Source organism: Onychostoma macrolepis, chromosome 10 (assembly GCF_012432095.1).
Source record: "Onychostoma macrolepis isolate SWU-2019 chromosome 10, ASM1243209v1, whole genome shotgun sequence".
Taxonomy (NCBI): domain Eukaryota; kingdom Metazoa; phylum Chordata; class Actinopteri; order Cypriniformes; family Cyprinidae; genus Onychostoma; species Onychostoma macrolepis.
Window position 1 is genome coordinate 18597650 of NC_081164.1, and position 23894 is coordinate 18621543.

The following is a 23894-nucleotide window of genomic DNA, read 5'->3' on the forward strand; positions in this document are numbered from 1 at the left end:
TTCGCATGCAACTGTATATATGCATATATATACACATACATACAAACATACATACACACACACATATATACAATAAACTAGAATTTAATATTAATGTATAAGATCAAAATTTGAATTAATAAGAACCATGCTTGAATACAATACAATACAATTACTTAAATATTTTTTTAATTAAATGAATAAATGATTTAAATGAATGAATAAATTTGTCTACTTGGTCCCACTGATCTATTACTAATAGATGTCTTTTTAATGCATAAAATATTTCTTGTGATATAAGACTAATAATAAATAAATATAAAAAATAATTAATAATATAATTCTAATTATAATATATATTTCAATTAATACAATAAATAAGCAGAATTTATTTTGATTGTTGGAATTCATAAAACCAGTTCTTTAATATACCAAAATAAAATTATTTATTTAACACAATTACAAAAACAGTCTGTGATTTAAAATAAAAAATAATTTCAAATATATATATGAATGAATGTGACTAATCTATTATAGTACATTATAGTCTATAATAAATTGCTGTACTTGTCTACATTTATTAATTAAATAAAGTCTACATTTCCTTGTATTTGAGACTTTTAAAATCCAGAAATCACCAGGATCTCACCTTATTACTGCCTTTGAACTCCTCTTGGTCAAAGTCGAAGTGTCGGCACAGGGCACCCACAGTGAAGAGTGAACGCAGCAGTGCAGGTTTATTAGAGACCAGTACAGTGCTGTTCGGGTCTTCCTGATGCTGCAGCTTCAGCTTGTTTAGTGCTCCTTCACATGAAACGAGACGAATTTTAGAGTGATTAACACTCTCAGGATCATAGATGAGCAAAAGACTCCTGACAGGTGTTGAAATTTACTCACCATAGTATCGGTTGAAACAAGACCACACAAACTTGTAGTTATGGGTGACCTTATTGACAACCGCACCAAGACAACTCACGCAGTGCTGCACAACCTGCAGGAAACAAGGCAGATGGCACCATGAAGCTGTTGACACACAAACCGCTGGACACCAGAGCTGCTGATACTCGCTCTCCAACTGACCGTCATGCCGTATTTGATGATGAGTTTCATCAGGTCTTCTTCGATGGTGGTGAGGAAGTTTTCACTCGGATGGTCCATCAAAGGAACAACGAGCTCCAGGATTTTAGCCACATTACAGATCACCATAAAATCACTCTGAGTCTGTAGGAACACAATAAGCACAAGCAGCACCTTCACTCTCTGGCCTCTAGATGGCAGCACAAGACCAATTATTGCAATCCATTCCCAGACAGCATACTCACATTACACTTTGTGGTCAGGTATGGCTGCATAGTCATGGCATGTTTCACCATCAGATGGGGTCTGATCTTGCTAAACAGGTACAGCGTGGTGATACATGCCACTAGGCGATTGGATGTCAACCCCTTATTCTCACAGTCTGCAAAACAAAAAAAATAACTCACCAAAAGTTCAACTAAGGTAAATCCTTTGCTTCATAATTTAATACAGCTCATACCTGCGAGAGACTCCTCGTATTTCAGAATATGATCAACGAGACTGTCCACCAGCTGAGCACAAGCCTTCCTGGCCGGTTTGTACGAGGCATCCTCTTCTGACTTTAGCAGCTGTGACAACATAGATTATTACATCAATGGTTAGGTTACCTTTTGTTTTGTTTTTATCTGAAAAGGTACATTTATTCCAGTTCACACTTCCTCTGGAGCTAATGTTATGTTAGAAAGTCAGAATGTACAACTTCCTACTTTAGAAAAGAGCAACAGAATGGATTTGAATGAGTATTTTGCTCTTCGATCACCCCTTTTGGGTTTCAAACTTCCAACCTTTCAAGGTACTATCCCAGATCCCCGAGAACCCCTAAATGCACTACTAAGCATTGGAAAAGCAAATCCAAATTGTCCTTGAACCATAGATGGGCAACTTACATTCTGAAGGAGCTGTTCGAACCAGTCATAGCCGGAATCCCTGCATGCAGCGACCTGAGAGACAATGATTCACGTCAGAGGGACATAATGTGACCTTAAACGTGTATTAAAGTACATGTCCTGAGGGTCCGATTTTAGCCCACTCTGCAGATCCTTACCACGTCTGTGATGTTGAGAATCTTGCGAGTCATGGCCTCTTTATCGTGATTAGGTGTTGGGGTGAACCAGAGCTTCTGAAATGTCTCATTAACCAATTTCTGAATAAGAGATGGCAAAAATAAATTGGTTATTACATGACTGCACAATAAAGAAAAATGTAAAAACGTTTTTGCATGACTAGAAATGAATTTAGTCCCCTAAATAAGATTTTTTTTTAAATTGGACTACTAGTTTATAAAGTAAATCAAATTAAACAGTTTGTTTTATTATTTCCCAATAAATCAGAAAACAAAACATATACACAAATGTGAAGTACATGGATTACAGATTTGAAAAGAGAAAAACGCAACTAACCTTGATGCCTTCTTCGTCATTGACCCTCCTGATCATCTTTACACACATCTCTGTGATCTTGTTGAAGGTGGGCTGCTCCAGACAGATGTCCCGCAGGATTTTAATAACTCTCTTTCTCACACTGATGCCTGTGTCCTGCAGAAAACATTCACCAGCTCAAATCAGCCTACATGATGCATTCAAAGCAAATCAGTTTTCACTGCAAACTGGAAATAAAAGCATGCATTAAATTTACAATAACAGTTACAACTGTATAGATTATTGCCAACTGCCAATTATTATCACTCCATAAACCCAAATGGAGTGATCAACTTAAAGCAGAGGGGACCTTGTATCAAACCAAACTGTTTTTTTCATGAGGTTTACCAAATACATAAATTAGTTAATTAATGGGTGGACATGAAATATTGATTTGCATATGGTTCTTCTTAAAAGGAAAAAAAACACAAATGGACAGCGTTTTTAGCCTTACATAACAGTGTTTTAAATAGTTTTCAAGATTGACGGCATACATGGTAATAATTTGTTAACCATTGAAACAATTTAGTTTTTTGTTTTATTGTAAAATTAATATTGGTGATTATTAATTTTTTTGCTGTATAACAGGAAAAAATAAAAAATAATAAATATTGATTAATTAAATTATTTTATAACATGAGAACAAAGAAATTGCTGACTGCTCCTAAAGACAGCCACAATACAAAAAAATATAACTACAATACAGACAAGTATATACGGAAAGAAAAGCACAAACCAGGATGCGCTCGATCAGCATGTCATAATACTGTTCAGTTAGCTGTGGTCGACTCAGTACGAAGCGCCCAAGCAGCTCTACCGCAGCTTCTCTCACGCTGGTGGAATTGTCCATCAGTCGGCCATGAACTCCCCGCTGCATGTCCGACTAAACCAGAAAAAGCAAATGAGAATTCAAAATATGCAAATGAGGACATTAAAAAGCATAGTTTTTTTTTGGGAACTGCACTCACCCGTGCCAGAATGCTCGGATCCACCGCAACCACTTCAGAAAGACATTTCATCGCTTTAGTTCTCACCGCGATGGCACTTTCACCGAGAACTCTCAAAATCTACAGATACAAACAGGGAGATGTATTATTGATATGCAAAAACAAAGAAATATGCTGAGAGATGAAATGACCTCTAACCTGTGTGAGATAAATATCAAAGCTCTGTGCAAACGGCCTCATGGAGGCCAGATATCGCACAATAAGACACGAGTCCTCATAGTCGACAGTATCCGAGTTTATTCTGAGAAAAAAAAACACATAGCAGGAGTCAAAACGCTTTAAACATATCGCATTTTTATTTTTTGGGTGAACTATCCCTTTAACAAAGTTCAAAATTGCTGCTGTTTGTACCTCAGTGAGCTGAATTTCGATGCCGAGGTCTTGATAACAGACCGGAGGAACTTCTTGCGCGCTTCAGCTTTCTGCAAGATCTCACTAGTGGTCTCGACGTCCTTTGCATGGTGCGGCCCATCGGACGAGTCGTCGTCCCTCTGTGATTTCATGGCTTTCTCCGTCTCAGTGCTGGTGTCCCTGAACCACTGTGCGATGTAGAACTTTCGTGCAAACTTTTGGAAATAAAGACATCACAACAACATTAAAACCTCCAGAGATTCTTGGGCCTTTTTTGCTTGTCACAATGTCTGAATTTTCTCACCAATAGTGACGGGTCAGTCTCTACGTTCTCATTCAGGTAATTCAGCAGAGCTTTCTGCAGCTGCTGAATCTCATCGCCACCTGAGCTCTGTAAAACACAAACTGGCATGAGTTTCTTTCAGGCCACGAGGGATTCGTACTTGTGATGTGGCGGACTCTGCTGCTTTACCTCTCCGAGGATGCGGTTGATTGAACGCTGGTCCATTTTGCTGGTGACAGCATCTTTACGAAGACGTGCAGCCACTGTGCCCAGATAATCCAAAGAGGCCACTCTCAAAGCCATCTCTGTCTGCTTATTACTGAATTGGTGAACCTACCAAGAGAAACCAGAGCGTTGTGTGAGTTTTCAAGTGATGGAACGGTACACACTCTACCTGTGAAATATCAATCTGAAACTCACCAGCAGCCTTCCCAGAAGGCTCAGCAGCAGCTCTGCAGCCGGCCAATCAGGTTTATTCACTGTGGACAGTAGATCCTGAACAAAGTTCTCAAACAGTGGCCTGTAGTCATCCTCACCTTGCTTACTACCACACCTGAAATTTAAACAAAAATTAAATAAAACATAACAGTGCAACTTCATTTCTAAGAATTAAATGTAGCAGATACCTAAAAGCATATATACAGAGCATCTGCTACTCAAACCTTTCAGTATTGTCCCTGTCTAATAAACAAATGCCCTTCCTCAGAGGAATTTACAAGAAACTTAAATAAATAAAAAAAACTAAATGAACTTAAATTCAAACATTTAGAGACAGAGAACAAAAAATAGGTAGCCCAAGTAAAACTACAACAATAATTTAGAGATGCAGGTGTTGTTTGTCCTGAGATGGCATTGTTAAGCCCTCTTGAAAAGCATCGGATGAGAGTAAAACAGGTGTTTCCTGAGACAGTGTACATGCTTAGCTTAAATACAGTATGTAGAAAAAAAGACATGCATTACTGATCCCAGAAGAACAAAATACTTTAAGGTTAATTTTTCCCCAATATAAATGGGTTGAAGTGTTTGGGTTGGAATAATGTCAGGGGCTTTTCTTACTTTTTGAGGAAAACGGAGAGGAAGTTTTGTGCTGTCCTCATTGCAGTCTCATATGAGTTTGTGATTAATACATCCTTATCAACCTGCAAAAAAACGTAATAACTTTATAAAATAACCCAAAAAGGCATAATTAAAAAAATAATCAAAATCAAAATCAAACATTCTTGGAAATGTTCACTTTACAGAAGAGACTCACAATCACATATCGTAATGTGACATTGCAGTCATTTCAGAATGTAGCTAAAAAACAGGGTTTTCTTGCTATTGTACCTTTGAGACCTCTGTCAATATAAAATGATAACATGGAATTTGTAAAATACCTTAAAAGTTTAGGGTCAGCAAGATTTTTTTTTATTTAAAAGAAATTAATAATTGTATTTAGCATGAAATTGATAATTGACAATAACGACTTTTTAAATGCTGTTCTTTTGAATTTTATATTTAATCAAAGGATCCTGAAAACATATGCATCATGCAACATTTTTCAACATTGATCATAAGAAATGTTTCTTGAGCTCCAAATCAGCATATTAGAATGATTTCTAAAGGATCATGTGACACTGAAGACTGGAGTAATGATGCTTAAAATTTAAGTTTTAAAACAGAATATACCTATTTTAAACTCTAATATTTCACAATATTCCTGTTTTTCTATATTTCTGATCAAATAAATGCAGCCTTGGTGAAAAACAAGACACTTAAAAACATTTAAAAATCTTACAGACCCCAAACCTTTAAACAGTAGTGTAGGTTGTATGTTTTATTTAATTTTTTTAAGAAATGTTGCTTCAGTGAACATCAGGGTATGTCTACATAGTTGATCACAAGAGCAAGGAAAATCCTCTGTTCCAACACATCAATAAATATAACTTAATTCTTACCTTTCTGTCATTATAATCATCAGAGTCCTTTTCCGAAGGTAGGTGGACCACACACTGAATGAGCTGCAGAACTAGTGCCGTCACCATCTGAATGTACATGGGCTCCCCATCCACGTCACTGCTGTTCAGTCTGCACACAGATCATAGTCAATACACATGCTCACATTGTGCCCTTAACAGCCGGTAGACCAGACTGCAGCATATACCTGAAATTTCTCAAGTTTCTCTTGCTGGTTGGCAGTCTGGCAAGAGAGGTGAAGATCTCCTCCAGGATCAGCTGCCTGTGTTTCTCATATCTGGAAAACACCTGGAAATCGCATAACACAACAATGTTAGACGCAGTTAGCACAGCAATGCATAGCGTAAAGAAAGCTGAACTGCACTGATACTTACAGCCGTCACTAGTTTAATGGCACAAAGCTGTAGCTCACTCACATTCTCAACAAAGAATGGAGTGATACCTAGAGACGAGACCTGTAGAGAGAGAGAGAGAAAGAGAGATACACAAATGCGGATTTATTCATTTTGCCAATGGAAATAAAACATGAAATGAAAACCAACTACATTTACAGTCTAAATTCATGTTTCTGGTCTTATTCTGCGAGGGCTGACTGCAGCAAAGAACAAGAGAATTTTATTCAGATGCAGCAGCAGCCAGGTGTCAGACTCTCACCTGAAGGATGGTCGTGTCAGTCAACAGCTGAATCTCCAAGAGTTCAGACAGGTTAATGATAATGTCACAAACTTTGTTGTAGAGCATGACAGTAACTCTCTGTTTGTGCGTTGAGCACTTCGCTCGCTTAGCTTTTGAGCTTAGCGTTCCACCTGAAATGGCGCAAGAACAGACATCATTTGGACAATTGTTGTGATGATCAGGCATGTGATCAGCTAAGGACAAATCTGTAAAAATCAGTTTTTTACACATTCAGTATGACTTCAGTATGAGTTTTTATTACTCAAATTACAAAAAATTATAATTTAAATTATAATTATATAAAGGATTGTATGATCTTTAAATAATATTGGTCTTATAATGCAAGATATTTAAAGTGTAGCTGAAGTAAACTTGCACTAGTTCCACTTTAGCACAATCAAATATACTTATATACAGTATATCTTTAGTTGGACTTCCGTACAGTTAAAGTGCATTAAGGACAAAATTAGTTGTTCCAATTTAACAGACTTCAAGCATACCAGTTTGGTATACTAAAAGTACAATTGCATGGTATTTTTATTAAGTACATAAATATGCAAATGTATTTGTAGTATACCTGGCATGAAATAAATGTATTTCAAATACATTTTAGTATATTTATTTTTCACTAGGATAATAAAGTTTCCAGCAATATGATAACATTACACTTAATCAGAATATATTTGATAAAAAGGGACCAATGAGATCGATAAAAATATAAACCAAGCAACAGACATCTTGTCGTATAACACTTTGTGGCCCTACCTGGTAAGGATAAAAACTCAAGTTAGCATGGAAGGGAAAGGATCTTATAGGTTAGGACACTGTTTTAATGTCCAAAACTGACCGCCATGAGGGTCCACCCTGTAGACGGGGTCGTACTGTGGGTACAGCGTGTTCTGTAGATGGAACTTGGTGTACTGCACGACCCTCTCAATAACATCCTCAATGTAAACGGCCTTCGGCATTCGTGCTGAGGTCATGATGTTAAGAGCCGTCAGACAAGCATCAGCAGATTTGGTGACACGTTCCATGATGAGGTCACGCCACAAACGCTCCTCGTCGTCCCTGTCGTTGTCCTGAAATCACAAGGACAGGGAACCTGTCAGCGAGAGTCAACGGCAGAGCCATTCTGCCAATAGAAACTACAATGATGCTTACAAGATTCATGAGGGTGGAGAGCTTCGAACCATCCTGAATGTTTTTTTCCAAAATACTCTGGACCTTCACCATCTTATCAGAAGGAATCTGAGGATAAAAGCAGTTAGCATTAAAAGATCAGGTATTGATGTGTCCTGTCTCTTGAGCCTGGTCCCAATCTCTCCTGTTGACAGGGGTGATCCTGTACCCACCTTATGCATGATGCCCATAGCCTTTATTTTGGCTGATTCACTGCTTAACTCCGACAGCTGGTGTTTTCCGAGGAGCAGCTCCTGAGGAATCTCGTCATCATCTGCATTCATTAAATCAATTACTGTCAAACTTGCAGAAGCATTCCAGTACAGCAGATTCTGAAATAATTTGAACATTCAATGTCAAATGTAATCATTTCTGCACATTTGCACATTTACCTAACAATGTCAAGTCCACATCTTCAAGGTTTTCAAGAATGTTGTCAACACTGGTGGAAAATCTCTTGAACGTGGAGGAGTCCATCATTTCTGTGGAGCACAAGTTGGATTACTAAAGATCCCAGCATTTCAGATCGCTCAATGCTGATTACAAACTGAAAACATACCATCTTCAGTCAGTTTGGGCTCGTAGCTTTTCCTCTTTTTCTGCTTTTCCTTCTTCTTCAACCTTCTGGCGACTGTTGTTGAAGGATGTCAAAGGTCACAGTTATTCGATTTCCACACTTCAACCCATTTGAGCAACAAAACTGCCAACATAACAAATGATAACGTGTATGACTGGTCACTTACGATCACTCAGATTGGGTGGGGGTGAATCGTCATCCGATTCCACGGGACTGCGTTCTTTGTATCGACTGCCTGAACTTTTCCGGCTGTCATGGTGACCTCCACTTCGTCTATGATCTCCAGAACCCTTTCGGTCCTTTTCTTCATATTCCCATGTTTTGTCTCTGTCCTTTTTCGAACGCTTTGGGGGCACTAAAAGAACAGGAAGACGAAAAATTTGAATGGAAAAGCAACTAATTTGAATGGAAATCTATCTCAACTCCAAGTAATTAAGCAGAGGAGACGTCAATAACACTTTAGGTTTTCATGCAAACATGGGTTTGATTATTCATCAAAATCAGTTAGAATCTGGACTAGTGTAAAAACTATCCTTAAAGGAAATGAAAATTCTGTCATTAATTACTTACCTCATGTTGTTCCAAACCTGTAAGACCTTCGTTCATCTTCGTAACACAAATTAAGATATTTTTGATTAATTCTGAGAGCTCTCTGACCCTCCATAAACAGCAAGGATCCTAACACGGTCAAGGCTCAGAAACGTAGCAAGGACATTGTTAAAATAATCCATGTGACATCAGTGGTTCAACTGTAATTTTACGAAGTTACGAGAATAGTTTGTGCGCAAAGAAAACAAAAATAACGACTTTATTAAATAACGATCTATTTGTCTCCTCCGCGTCACCCTATAGCGCCAATTTGGAGAGTACCACATACGTAAACAACATATGCAACGTATGTACGTGGATACGTTGTTTACATTCAGATCAAAGCGTAAACAACATATACAATGTATCCGCGTACATACGTTGCATAAGTTGTTTACGTATGTGAATTGTTGAATTAAGTCGTTATTTTTGTTCTTGTATCCTCGTAGCTTCGTAAAATTACAGTTGAACCGCTGATGTCACATGGATTATTTTAACAATGTCCTTGCTACGTTTCTGAGCCTTGACCGTGTTAGGATCCTTGCTGTCTTTGGGAGGGTCAAAGAGCTCTCGGAATGCATCAAAAATATCGTAATTTGTGTTCCAAAGGTGAACAAAGGTCTTACGGGTTTGGAACGACATGAGGGTGAGTAATTAATGACAGAATTTTCATTTTTGGGTGAACTATCCCTTAAAAGCCATTAGAAATGGGAAGGCTAAAAGTAAACCACAATACGGTTGGCAGTTAATGTGAATGCAAAATGGATGTGAACTAACTGCATTCTGCAGGAATATTTTGCCAATAGTTTATTAATAACACCAACTAAACCAAAGCATTGCTTTCCATTACATTTTTTGAAATAAGATTAATAATGAAAACCTGATTCGGATCAAGCAGGCACATTAAGTGTGAAAACATAAGATTCAGTAAATGTACTTACGTTCTACAGAGCTACTGTCATCATCTGAGCTGACTTCAGCATACTTGGGCTTCTCATTAGTGGAGCTGCGTCGGCGTTTATTCATTTTCACCCTCTCACACAGTGGCATACGGGAATCCATCTCTGCCAGCACATGATGAGGAAGTTCCGTTAACACTGAATCACTGAAGCCCCCTACAGAGCGGGCTACTCAAACTCTCCAAATGCATATTCAAACAGTCTGTCAAATCTGTGACAGTTCATTACAATGAACTAAAAAAAACCTCACTGGTCATGAAAACAGGGGACTTACCTCCAAATTTTCCATAAGACGACCTGCTCTTGCTTGACTTGCTGCGTGAATTACTGATCAACTTCTGGACCTCATCAATGGAAAGTTTCTTCAGAAGAACAACAGGTTTGGCGCCCTTATTGAGGTCCTCCACCAGGTCCAGTTTTTCTAATTTCACAAGTGGCTCGGAAAACAGCTCTCTTCGCATTTCCTGCATTACGTTACCATCTTTGTCCCGTTTCAACTTGGGAATGACAAAGTTCTTTAATGCACTCGATTTTCCCCCCAGTAGGTAGTTGGGAAATTCTGCCGTTTTACTGTCCGAGGATTGAGGCTTGTGTCCATCTAGTCGGTTCTTGTCTCCACTCCGTTTCTCGTCTTTGTTGTTGGGAGTTTTGTGGACTGACCGTTCAGGTTTTGTTCGGGATTCTGCTCCACTACGAGGTTCCTGCTTCACCCGTGGACTGTCAGGACGGGAGCGCTGCTCAGGAGACCGCTTGTCCCGGGCCTCTGTTGATTCTGTGTGGCGTTTCTTTTCTTGGTCTCGATCCTTGTCCCGATCTTTGTCCCGGACCCTCTCCCGTTCCTTGTCCTGATCTTTTTCTCGTTCCCTGTCCCGATCTTTTACCCGCTCCTTGTCCCGATCTTTCTCCCGTTCCTTTACCCTCTCCTTGTCCCGATTTTTAACACGCACCTTGTCTCTATCTTTCTCCCGCAGCTTGTCCCGATCTTTCTCTCGCAGCTTGTCTCGATCTTTCTCCTGCTCCTTGTCCCGCACCTTATCTCGATCTTTCTCCTGCTCCTTGTCCCGCACCTTATCTCGATCTTTCTCCTGCTCCTTGTCCCGCACCTTATCTCGATCTTTCTCCTGCTCCTTGTCCCGCACCTTATCTCGATCTTTCTCCTGCTCCTTGTCCCGCACCTTATCTCGATCTTTCTCCTGATCCTTGTCCCGCACCTTATCTCGATCTTTCTCCTGCTCCTTGTCCCGCACCCTATCTCGCTCTTTTTCCTGCTCCTTGTCCCACCTTATCTCGCTCTTTTTCCTGCTCCTTGTCCCACCTTATCTCGATCTTTCTCCTGCTCCTTGTCCCGCACCTTATCTCGATCTTTCTCCTGCTCCTTGTCCCGCACCTTATCTCGATCTTTCTCCTGCTCCTTGTCCCGCACCTTATCTCGATCTTTCTCCTGCTCCTTGTCCCGCACCTTATCTCGATCTTTCTCCTGATCCTTGTCCCGCACCTTATCTCGATCTTTCTCCTGCTCCTTGTCCCGCACCCTATCTCGCTCTTTTTCCTGCTCCTTGTCCCGCACCTTATCTCGCTCTTTTTCCTGCTCCTTGTCCCGCACCTTATCTCGCTCTTTCTCCTGCTCCTTGTCCCGCACCTTATCTCGATCTTTCTCTCGCTCCTTGTCCCGATTTTCCCCTTCTTTTTCCCGTTCCTGGTCCCGATCTACGTCCCTGTTGTGCTCTACCCGGCTGGACTTAGATGTGTCTGATCGTCGGACTTTAGAGCCTTCACTGTCCCGATCTTTTTGCCTTTCCTCTTTGCTCTCTCGAGTCGCCTCCGACCGTCCTTCCTGTTTTCTGGGAGTTTCATGACCTTTTCCCTCAGGCCTCACTTTGTCAGGTTTACCGTCAAGTCTGTGCTTGGAGGGATCCGATTTCTTTTCTGAACTGACTTTGTTAGAGATCTCCCGGCGGTTCTCGTGCTTGTGTTTGGGAGTCTCTGGTCGTCCATCTGAAGCAGTTTTCTGTGGCGTAGTTTCCACCCGTTGCTTGATGACTTCTGGACGACCATCTACAGTCCTCTGCACCTCTCCATCTGTCTTTGATTTAAGCCGCAAGACCCCGGTGGATTCAGAACCATCTTCTGGCCAGCGCTGGGCCTCTGTTGCAGGGACAGGACAGGAGTCCACTGGCCCTTCCACCCTGCCCGCCTGCTGCAGGTCTATACTGACCATCAAGGCTGGCCGACTGGCTCCGTTACTAGCAGCACAAGCCTCTTGAGGTACCAGTTTGTTCCCAGCATTGCATCCGCCACCCACGCCAGGTGTTCCAGAAGCACCCGCGGTGCCCGCAGCTCCTGGTTCCTGAGGGTACGAATCCTGCTTTCTCTTCTTCAGAGGTTTATCTGCCAAGTTAGAATCATAAGTAGCAAGGTAAGAAGGTTAGAAGCAGTATTCAACACATTTATATTTTCATCAACAAATATGAGTGGATGAGTGGGTGCCAGAACATTGCTAGCAGTTGTAGTTAGCACGTTACACCTTCACAAGCACCAGTAATAGTAATAGAAGCGGTCATTCAGATTAAAGCATTTAGATAATTGATTAAAAGCATGCATGTCAAGTGACAACTAGAAAATAAACACAACCTTTATCTTGAACTTCCTTAGAGCAGCGTTCTCGTTCTATAGCGGATTCCCTCTCAATCCTTTCGATCTCAGCAAGAGCATCCAGCTCTGCCTCGTCGTAGGGGGTTCCACTAACTACCCCGGGTTGCTTGGCTGCAAGTGCCCCAGTGTTTTGTAGTACAGGAACCTGCTGGTAGGCCGACTGCTCACCCGAAAGACACTGTCCTGTGGAGAGCCGTTCCTGGGGGTTCCGGTGGTATGGTAAGCTATTGCACGATAGTTCATTCTCAGCATCTGAGCCATGCTCTACCGCCGACAACGGCTCAGCTGACTGCTCAGTCTCAGAAGACTTCACTCGAGACAACTTTATTGTTAGCTTTGTAGAGTCTTTAGTGGGTGAGCTGACAATGTCGTACATGGCACCTTTACCCCCCTCATCTTTCATTAACTTTTTCTGCTTCTTTTTCCGTTCGGGAGAGTCTAACAGGAGGTCAGGAGCAGCATCTCTTGGGGAGGTGTAGGGTGGAGGAGACTGAAGAATCAAGGGCGGCCGAGATCCAACTGAAATGTAACCAACATAAAATAGAAAAATCATACTTCTGTGTAAATCAGCAATATGGCAACAGAATGAACCAGTTTGCCAGAGTTTGGTTGGTTTAATCTCTGCATCGTTGGACATCCACGTTACCCTCCATATCCATATGTTAAGTCTGACCTTGTGAGTCCAAACACTTTATAAGACGTCAAAAGCAAACAACATAGGGTCATAATATATTAGTCGCCCTGTATAAATAATGGTCCTTTTATCTCCATACAGAAATCACAGTTAACCAGATAGTGATTCATCTTTAATGAATTCATCTTTCGTGAATTAAATGTCTGTTGAGATAATATTCTCAAATGAAAAAAGTAGAGGCTTGGACCCGGAAACAGTACTCCTTACATCACATCTTAACAATAAATAGTATTAGTTTCTCATAGCTGCTTGTCTCTGAATATATTTCCTTGGGAGAACAAGCATAAAATACAATACATACAAGCATATGTATAAAGGATTTAATAAGAATTTTATTCCAGAGTTGTCTATGTTTTTAATGGACATTGTCGTGAGATATGACAAAATATTAATATTAGGGGACTTTAACATACACATATGCTGTCCGACAAACTCCTTTTCAAAGGATTTTTAAAATCTCATTGATTCTGTTGGCCTTCAGCAAATGGTTAATGGTTCTACTCATACCTATGGTCACACGCTGGATTTGATTCTGTCACTTGGTTTATCAGACAGTGACATTATCACAGATGATCTCCTGGTGTCTGATCACAATCCTGTTCTATTTACTGTCTTCCCTCGATGTCAGCCGAAGAAAGCTTGTGTCATAAAGAGGTTGGCTCGTTCGATAAAGCCAACTACATATGTGGATTTTAATGAAACTTTTATGGCTTCACTGCAGAATGTAAAAATGGACCTCTTATCACCTTACCTTAGTGTGGAGGAGGCGGTAAATAGTTTTAATTCTGTTTGCCTGGATACACTAGATCAAGTGGCGCCTCTAAGGCAGGTGCATAGAAAGCACAAATCAGCTCCATGGTTAAATGAATATATCAGGTCCCTAAGAAGGGATTGTAGAAGATGTGAACGGAAATGGAAGAAAGATAAACTACAAATCTCTTATGAAATTCTGAAAGAATCGTTGTCTAAATTACAACGGGCTGTGAAATCTGCTAGAACAAGCTATGTTATTGAGAAAAATCGCCAAAATCGGGTGATCGTTCCCGAGTACTGCAAACACGCTATACTTCAGCCCTTGTTGAAAAAAGAAAATCTGGATAAGAGCGTTCTTTGCAATTATAGACCAATCTCTAAACTTCCATTTCTGGCTAAGATTTTAGAGAAAAGTGTCCTTATTCAACTGGAGTCATTTCTTGATGATAATGATATCTGTGAAGTGTTTCAGTCAGGTTTTAAGAAGCACCATAGCACAGAAACTGTATTATTAAAGGTTTTTAATGACATTTGTTTGGCAGCCGATCAAGGGAATATGACTGCACTTTTGCTTTTAGACCTCACAGCAGCGTTTGACACAATTGACCATCATATTCTCATTTCCCGACTTGAAACTTGGGTAGGCATCTCTGGAAATGCCTTAAACTGGTTTAAGTCCTATCTGTTAAATAGAAGTTTTTCTGTTTGTTTGGGTGAGTGTACATCAACTTCCTCACCTTTATCATGTGGTATTCCTCAAGGGTCTGTTTTAGCACCGCTCCTCTTCTCACTCTATATGCTCCCTTTAGGTTCGATCCTGCGTAAATACTGTGTGTCCTTTCACTGTTACGCAGACGATACTCAACTATATGTACCATTTAAGTCAAGTGATTACACTGCCATGGAAAGATTGCTGGCTTGTCTTAATGATGTCAAGGCATGGATGTCTATGAACTTTTTGAGCCTAAATGAATCGAAAACGGAATTGATTGTCTTTGGTCCCTCTGAACCTGATAATGCGTCTCAAACTAAGTTGAGTCCCTTGAGCCAAGTTAGGAAATATCATGTAAATAATTTGGGGATGATTTTTGATAGCGCACTTACATTTGACAAGCAGATAAATGAAATCGTCAGAAAAAGTTTTTTTAAACTGAGGATGACTTCTAAGATTAAGCCTTTTTTATCCCAGAAAGATCTGGAAAAAGTTATTCATGCGTTCATCATCTCGAGATTAGATTATTGCAATTCATTATATTATGGCACTCAAAATAAAGTTTTAGACAGATTGCAGATGGTCCAAAATGCATCTGCAAGATTGCTCACAGGCACGCGTAAATTATATCACATTACCCCGGTGTTAAAAGCATTGCATTGGTTGCCCATTTCTTTTAGGATTAACTATAAAATTTTATTATTTGTTTTTAAATCGCTACACGGTTTAGCTCCTTCTTATATTGCTGATCTAATCAAGGAACAAAGGACAACGAGATCCTTACGATCCCAATCACAGAAACTTCTTGTTGTTCCTCGGTCTAAGTTGAAATCTAGAGGGGATCGTGCGTTTGCGGTCGCCGCCCCTAAATTATGGAACAGCTTGCCGCTTTATATTAGGGACGTACCGACACTTGGTCAGTTTAAGAGCCATTTAAAAACATACCTTTTTATGATAGCGTTCGATCTAAGATAAGTGCGAAAGTTGCTAGTGTTATATAGGGTTTTTCTGATCTTACTTAAAATGTATTATGATTGTTCTAAGGTCTCTGCTATACTATTCATTTAGATGGATATGATCCCTTTTAAATGTTGTCTCTTGCTCATTGTGTTACTGTTTGTACAGCACTATGGTCAACGTTGTTGTTTTATTCAGTGCTTTAGAAATAAACTTGAATTTGAATATAAAGGGTGTATGTTGAAAGTGACAATAACACAAATTAAACTGAATCTGGTATGATCTCAAACTTACAGTGGTACACAACTGCCAGTTGTAAAGACTGTGGTACTTAGGTTGATGCCGCAAACGTACCCAAAGTACAATTTGAAAAAAAGACCAGTCGGGGTGTAAATAGGGGCCTAAAAGCATACCCCACCTAAAAATGATGTAGGTACAAAAATTGAGATTCAATCTACCTTTCGGAGTTCCTTCACTTCCAGCAGGGGAGCAGACAGAGCGTACAGGAAAAGAGGCGTTTCTCATAGCGGGGTCACTCTCCTGTGAAAACACAGACAACATGGCTTGAAAAATGTGCTGTTAATACAGATCTAGGAGCAATTGAATTAAGAAAAATAATCTGGAGGCACAAATATATGTAGGGTTAACAAAAAGTTTTGTTGGTAAGAACTAACATCATTTCCAAGTCTCTGGACGATGCTGATGTACTCATCGTTGGAGCAATGCCTCGCATTATGGTTGGAGTTGCCCGACACTTGACAGGAGACCTTGTTGTCATGGATGTTCCTCATGCCACCAGGAACTATCGGACTGGATACGGATACTGCAACACACAAAAAACAACTTATGTGAAGACTTACTCTTATTCGGAATAATCTGCAATGACTAATTTTTCACAATAAGAACAAGAATATGCATTAAAAAATTAAATACACATTTCAGTTTTTGATTTTAACAGCAAGGGATGATTTTCAGTCATATCATTCAGCAAGGGACATGGATAAAAGAAAATTCACTGAGAACCAACCTTATTAAAACCACTTTTTCTTGAGCCTTGAGGTGTTTTAAGACTACAGATACTGAAAATGGTGACAATCCTCTTGAGGTTCTCTTCAGAGAGGAGAGCAGGGACTCACCTTGCTGGATCTGTTGGTGCTGAGGGTAGCTGGGTGGGTGGCTGTACTGCATGTAGCCTGCGGGGCTCTGTGGCGCATACGGGCTGGGCACTGGGCTGTTCTGCTGGGGCATGTACCTGGTACCAGAACCCGCCTGAGGTTGAACATATCGGCTGTCGAGTATGAGCAGAACCGGTCAGTATACAGAATGGAAATGGAACCAGGCTTTTCTGCATATTTTAATTACTTCAATCACACTATATGCCGTTCAGATGGTATGCTGTTCGCCAGTTACCTATCTAACCCAAATAAAAAGGAAACTGGAACAGTACCTGGGAGGGCTCGGAGTTATAGTGGTTTGCTGGTAGTTTGACGCCGGACTTCCATGCATTGAATTCTGAGGCATTTTGTACGGTGGTATCATTGGCTGTTGCATTAAACCTTCAAAGCAAAAAATAAAGAGTGTCAACAAATTATCATTTTAAATGTTGACATTGTGTGGCAAATGACATGGCAATTCAAGCTTATATTTGCCATGCTGTCTGACTATAACTCCAACTAAATAAATTAGTTTTAACTCAGTTAGCAATAAAATAACATTGTGAAATTTGCCACCCAAATGTAAAAAATATTTAACACTTACAATATTTGCAAATACACACCACTGTTCAAAAGTTTATGGTCCGTAACATTTTTTGAGTTAATTAAATGTTTGTTTTTTTCAGCAAGGAAATAAAAACTGACAGTAAAGACTTAAAAATTTATATTTCAAATATTTGCTGTTCTTTTGACCTTTATATTTATTTAGCAGAACAACTGTTTTCAACCATGATAATAATAAGAAATGTTTTTTACGCACCAAATCAGCATATTAGAATGATTTCTGAAGGATCATGTGACACTGAAGACTGGAGTAAAGGCAACTGATAATTCAGCTTTGCCATAACAGGAAAAAAATAAGTAACATTTTAAAATATATCAAATATTATTTCACAATATTACCATTTTTACTATATGTTTGAGCATAAGAGACTTTATTCAGAAAAAAAATTCTTGCCGATCCCAAACTTTTGAACAGTAGCGTAAGCCCAGAATCAAAATGTAAAAAGATTATATTATGGCAGTTTCAAAGGCATTTGGATTTCATACATCTAAAATTATAATTAAAGTTACCACTAATTAACACTAACTATAGTCTGGAAGCTACAAAAAAAATGGGATTTCTAATTCAGGGAGCATAAACAGAGATCACAGAATAAAAGCATGCCCAGACTAAACAGCTTTATTTCTGCAGTTTCTCCTTACCGCCCTGAACCCCGTATCGGGTGGGCGTACTTTTCTCCCTGAAGACATTGGGGTTCCTGGACAGCACTGTCTGTAGCAGTAGAGGCACATCTCCTTCCGGGTCATCACTGCCCAAGTTGTCCTTCAGCTCTCTGCATGTAAAACCACAAAGACTGAATGAGACGCACAGATATTTCACATATCATGTAAAATAGCCACATTTAGTGAGGATGCACTGAAGGAAGGAGGCCGAGGTGAGATACCCACATGTGCTCGGTGGACACCTGGTTGAGGCTGTGGGCCAGCTGGGACACGAGTGTGTCATCCCGCCGGGACAGCAGACAGCTGACCTCCTCGGCGATCCTCCCATTATATAGCAGGCTCTTAGTGGTGGTGGCAGGTAGAGGGGAAGGGAGAGGCAGCTGATTTAACACTGAGAAATAAACACACAAAAAATGAGTTATTCCTTATCACAACAGGAGGCATGAAATATTTCACTCATTTCTTGGGGACTTCCCGTTTCCATCCAGTCACAAAGAAAATTATTGCCCGTACAAATCAAATCCAAGTCCTATCAATTTAAAAGGTATGAACAAACATTTAATCAACATCTTCGATAGCCAATCAAAAGAGGGCATTCATCAGTATATACTGTCTGGATGAATATTTGCACCAATTTTGAAGGTATACCAAGTAATTTTAACACACAAAGAGAAATCAATAATATTTTCGATCAATGTGTTTATCTGTGTATGACAAAAAGACGCTTCATCCTGAATAAGGGTGGTCTCCCTCTTATGGTGGCCACTATGTTCAAGTCAAACGATGAGCTGAAGACTACTAACTCTTGATAGTACTCCTATTATCTGATAATGATAAATATTCAATGATTAACATTACATTTCGAAATGTGTATGAATAATCTGATAAGGGAAGTTTGTTATACAAGTTCAGGTAGCAAGCGTTTGTGCAACTTACGGTCAGTGAGGCTTGCGATCCCAGCGAGAGTGGTGATAGGAACATGAGGCATATCCCCATTCATGCTGAAGAAGGGCAGGGAGCTCGCGTGGATGCACAGGTCGCTCAGTGTCGCTGCTCACTGATCCACCTTTACATCTTTCGCTGCAAGAGGAAGAAGAGGACATGACAGCATCAGCATCAGGTTCAGTATTATGAGAACTTTCTTTTCTGACATATGGAAACAATAGCACCATATTGCAATTAAAATACTTTTAGGAATATAAGTGCTATGATGCTAGGAATCCAGAGAACAGTACAAATCAAGTTGTTACAGTTCTGATGACACTAGTTTTTATTTACTTCATCTTGTCAGTTTAGTTTAATATTTCATAAAGAGGTTTTTATTGTGTTTGCATCGTTGACTACAATGACAAGCTTTGGTTTCATTTTTATTTTGTATACTACCATTAAAAAAAAAAGCTATGCTTTTATTCAACAAGAACGCATTTATTTGATCAAAAGCAATCTTACAAAAGCTTTATATTTTAAATGCTGTCCTTTTAAACTTTCTATTCATCAAAGAATCCTGAAAAAAAGTTTCCACAAAAACATTAAGCAGTACAAATCTTTTCAACATTGATGATAAGAAATGTTTCTTGAGCAGCAAATCGGCATATTAGAATGATTTCTGAAGGATCATGTGACTGGAGTAATGATGCTGAAAATTCAGCTTTTCCATCCCGAGAATTAATTAGATTTTAAAATATATTAATATATAAAAGTTATTTTAATCAGTAATAATATTACTGTTTGTATTGTATTATTGACCAAATATATGCAGCCTTTGTGCATATAAGACTGCTTTAAAACATTTAAGAAAAATCTTACCAACCCTAGACTTTCGAATGGTAGTGTACCGGTATATTTTTTCACAACTAGTTTTGCCTCCATAATGACTTAATAATAATAACATAATAACATGATAACTTTGCAAACACCACGTTTTTAATTATAACAGGACCACTAGATTAAAAAAATAACCCAGTGTTTTAATAAACATGACACTGATTGCTAGCACTGACATCTGGAAATCTGGAGTGTAAAACATAGAAAACACCAAAGGAGGTAACTACCTATAAAATAAAAAAATGGACCCATAGAGCCATATACATGAAAACAAAAAGCTTCATTTTAAACTTACCATATGCATTATGCACAGAACAAAAGAGGCACCAAGCAAGGCCAAAACTACACGCGCATCTGCTCATCAAATGGGCTTTATTTTGTAGTTGCCCCTCCCCCCTATGCTTCTAAAACTGCCTGCACTCCTCTAGGAGGGTTTCCCATCAGGCAGTGGGACAGGCTGCAGGAGACACGGTCCTGTTGAAACAGGAAGGTCTTCCCCAGACGGTTGCAACAAATTTTGAAAAACCTAGAGTTTGGCTTCAGCTGCATTCAGCTGCTCAAGAGCCAATCATTTCCTCTAGCAAACCACCAGAGTCTCAGTGAGACTCCAACATCAATTCCAAAACATAAAAGACGAGCAGCTGCCTGTGGATGCCCTGCGTTTTACTGCTACAAGAGCAACTGGAAGCAGTGGAATGGAGGAAACATTCAGAAAATACAACTAAAAAGAAAAAATGACTTGAGATGAATTCCATTTTCTTTTTACGGTAATGGCCTATGTAAACAAGAACAGAAATGGACCAATATTGTTTTTTTTTTAAACCATTATTGATTAGTTTTTAAATGTTTAAAAAAACAATATTCATAATTTTATTATTATTAATATTGCTATTCTTAATAAAAACGATGTTTCAGACATTTACATATTGTATTATTATTATCAAAATAATAATTATTGTTATTATTATTATTATTGTTAACTATAATAACAATTATCAATTAATATAATTTAATAATAAACTAATTTTTATATTATGTATGTTTCATATATTATTATTAGTAATGCAGTATTACACAATATGCAATTATAATTATTATTATAATTCTGCACAAAAAAATTTATATTGTTATTTACATTTAGAGATAGATTTGGAGAATACACACTTCTAGTTAATTTCTTGAATGAACCTTTCGCATTCAAGAACATCAAGTACAATTTTATACAGTATGACTAAGAACTTGCAGAATAATCCACTAATTCTACAGGTGGTTCTGGCAGGCGGTAATCTCTAATTAATGGACACAATAACATAATATTCAGGCCATAATTACACAACAAATAAAAAAGGACTATACATTGTGCAACACAATTATAGATGTGCATGTGTAGACAGAGCTTTCATCCACACAGTCTTTGGACAGATCCTTCCTGACTAGTTCTCTCTCTCTCGATTTCAATATCTATCTATCTATCTATCTATCTATCTATCTATCTATCTATCTATCTATCTATACAGGTTGGGTGACTCATCATGGTGCCTTATTATTAAACAGTCCAATAGTGAAACACAACCAGGAAAAGTACTACTGTGAATACAGCTACTTGGCACATTTATCTGAGTAAAAATGAAAGACCACAGGAACAAATATACATCAAAAGCATCAAATTATGGTGAACTGGCAAGTCATTCAAAGTTCATCTGACAAGCTTCATCATGTCTGATCATTTATTAAAGGTAAATATATAAATATAGGTCTCCTATGTGAAATCTCACTCCCAGATTACAACCACAGCTCAATGTTTCTGCAGCACCAGCTGCTCCAATAAAACACCACAGCAATTTAAATCAACAAATCTGACAGTCTTGTCATAAACACGAGCGATTTCAACTGTAATCCCTTCTCAGAATCTGAGAAGCCAGAATCTTGTCAACAAACACGGAACTTAAAATTTACTTTTGGTTTTTAATTTGTGCACGTTTTGGATATCAACTTCTAAAGCTAACTGAATCCTACCAGCATTTCATTCATTCATTCATTCATTCATTCTTAGCATTCAAGCTGCATTTTTAAAATCAATAAAGCCTCAATTTTTTGTTTTAAAATATTGAAGATAAATGTATTTTCTATAAAAAAAAATTTATATACGAGTTATTAAAAAAAAAATTGTATATAAAAAATTATTTTATTCTGTTCTTTAGAAACACGTATGAGCATTATAAATGTTTACAATATTTGTGTATATTACTAATCTCACTACGACTTCAATAATTTCATATATGCTTTAACAAACCTTTATATTCAGAGATAATTAACAGTAAACATGCATATAAACTATTTTCATATTCGCCTTAGTAAATTAAAATTACACTGATCTGCAGGTAAACCCCTTTTGAATAGTAGTTATGAATTATTGGATGCCAGCATTATTCAATACAAGAGTGTATTGTTTGCTCTTTATTTTGACAGATTCTCAAAGGTTTGCTTTAATTAGATATTGTGGAATAAAACTATTCTGATGTCTAGTAAGTTCAGCTTTAAGAAGAGAGTATTGTTTATTCTGATGAATCATGTTTACTATCTAATCAAGACGGTTATGATATTGTTTACTGAGCTAAATGCTAAATAAGAGGAGTTTTTGTTTACTCTCACAGGCGGCTAAAGAGAACTGCTAAAAAATTACTATTGTTTATACTCTAATGGCTATTAAGTTTTGTTCGAATATGAGAGTATTGTTTATTCTGATTTCTAGTTAATATGGATTGTTCTGATATGATTTTGTGTACTCTGACAGATGCTGGAAACGGTTTTACTCTACGAGCACAGCATTGTTTACTCTGATGGAAGGTGAATGAGGTTTACTCTGAGAGGACAGTATTGTTTACTCTGGTCTGCGGAGCTGCAGGCCTGTATGACTCTTATCTCCGGGCTTCAGGTTCAGCTGCACACCTGCATCTCCAGATGAACCCCCCCGGACCGGCTGTGTCCGTTTAAACGGCCCGTTTTGGCCTTTCGTTCGCGAACCATCCGAACCGCGGATTCGCCTGCGGGCCCGCACCGAGCTAACGCGTATGCTAACGCGGAGCGAGGGCTGCTCAACACCGATAACCTTTCGGAAAGTCCGAAGCAGTCCAACCCCGAGAACAGGCTACTGTGCTTCCCCGCTCGGAACCAGCGAAACGGGCCCGGCTCATTTACCTGAGGCTCTGTTGTTGAAAGGTGAAGGTGGAGGGGTTCGGGCTCGCTGTGTCCCTCTCACAACAATAATCCGGGTCGCACCGCTTCCTCTCACTGCGAACATGAAGACGGACTGGAGGCGGTCATTCCTCTCGTAGGCGCCCGCGGAAGCTCGCACTTTACTCCGGACGATGGCAGAAAAAGATTCGGTGCCGAAAGGCTTCTGGGCGCTCATAAAAGAATCCACACAGACTCTCTCTCTCTCGCAGAACAAAATGCCGACCGGAAGCACTGCTGCAGGAATGACTCCCTCCACCGGCGCCGAACCAACCAGCAGCGACCCGCCGACTTCCGCTGCCTGCTCTCCTCCCCTTCCCTCCTTCTTCCATCCGCCGCTTCCCATCCTCTCCTCTATCATCCTCCACTCTGTTTTCTTCTCCCTCCTCTCTTCTTCTCTCCTCGTTCACGCTTTTGTTTTCTAGTATTCATTAAATGTGTATAAATAACGTGAAGGCTTATTAGGAAAATACACTTTTTTTCATTTGAGGCAAGACACTACAGCAAAACCATTGTTTTTGAACGCACTAGTCAGTTTTGGGGTTTTGTGATGTTTTCCTTTCGTAACAATCAGACTA

General features: G+C 39.2%; 1 protein-coding gene across 1 annotated transcript in view; it reads right to left on the reverse strand.

Annotated features, from left to right (window-relative positions):
- nipblb (NIPBL cohesin loading factor b) overlaps positions 1-23667 on the reverse strand; it is a 31915-nt gene extending 8248 nt beyond the window's left edge. The window contains exons 1-38 of the mRNA XM_058789245.1: positions 23281-23667; positions 19195-19338; positions 18484-18649; positions 18268-18368; positions 17265-17373; positions 16954-17105; positions 16492-16640; positions 16276-16357; positions 12681-13220; positions 11365-12437; positions 10324-11320; positions 10032-10154; positions 8669-8857; positions 8485-8556; positions 8318-8407; positions 8099-8199; positions 7908-7994; positions 7594-7825; positions 6726-6877; positions 6446-6526; positions 6259-6359; positions 6053-6182; positions 5172-5254; positions 4536-4668; positions 4305-4448; positions 4137-4223; positions 3833-4047; positions 3620-3722; positions 3443-3541; positions 3211-3357; positions 2457-2591; positions 2102-2200; positions 1944-1997; positions 1517-1625; positions 1302-1438; positions 1060-1200; positions 877-970; positions 629-783 (exon numbers count right to left, since the gene is read on the reverse strand). Of these exons, the coding sequence (XP_058645228.1) occupies positions 629-783; positions 877-970; positions 1060-1200; positions 1302-1438; positions 1517-1625; positions 1944-1997; positions 2102-2200; positions 2457-2591; positions 3211-3357; positions 3443-3541; positions 3620-3722; positions 3833-4047; positions 4137-4223; positions 4305-4448; positions 4536-4668; positions 5172-5254; positions 6053-6182; positions 6259-6359; positions 6446-6526; positions 6726-6877; positions 7594-7825; positions 7908-7994; positions 8099-8199; positions 8318-8407; positions 8485-8556; positions 8669-8857; positions 10032-10154; positions 10324-11320; positions 11365-12437; positions 12681-13220; positions 16276-16357; positions 16492-16640; positions 16954-17105; positions 17265-17373; positions 18268-18368; positions 18484-18649; positions 19195-19258 (6726 nt within the window). The 5' untranslated portion in view covers positions 19259-19338; positions 23281-23667. The remainder of the gene's footprint in view (positions 1-628; positions 784-876; positions 971-1059; positions 1201-1301; positions 1439-1516; positions 1626-1943; positions 1998-2101; positions 2201-2456; positions 2592-3210; positions 3358-3442; positions 3542-3619; positions 3723-3832; positions 4048-4136; positions 4224-4304; positions 4449-4535; positions 4669-5171; positions 5255-6052; positions 6183-6258; positions 6360-6445; positions 6527-6725; positions 6878-7593; positions 7826-7907; positions 7995-8098; positions 8200-8317; positions 8408-8484; positions 8557-8668; positions 8858-10031; positions 10155-10323; positions 11321-11364; positions 12438-12680; positions 13221-16275; positions 16358-16491; positions 16641-16953; positions 17106-17264; positions 17374-18267; positions 18369-18483; positions 18650-19194; positions 19339-23280) is intronic.
- Positions 23668-23894: the final 227 nt, after the last annotated feature.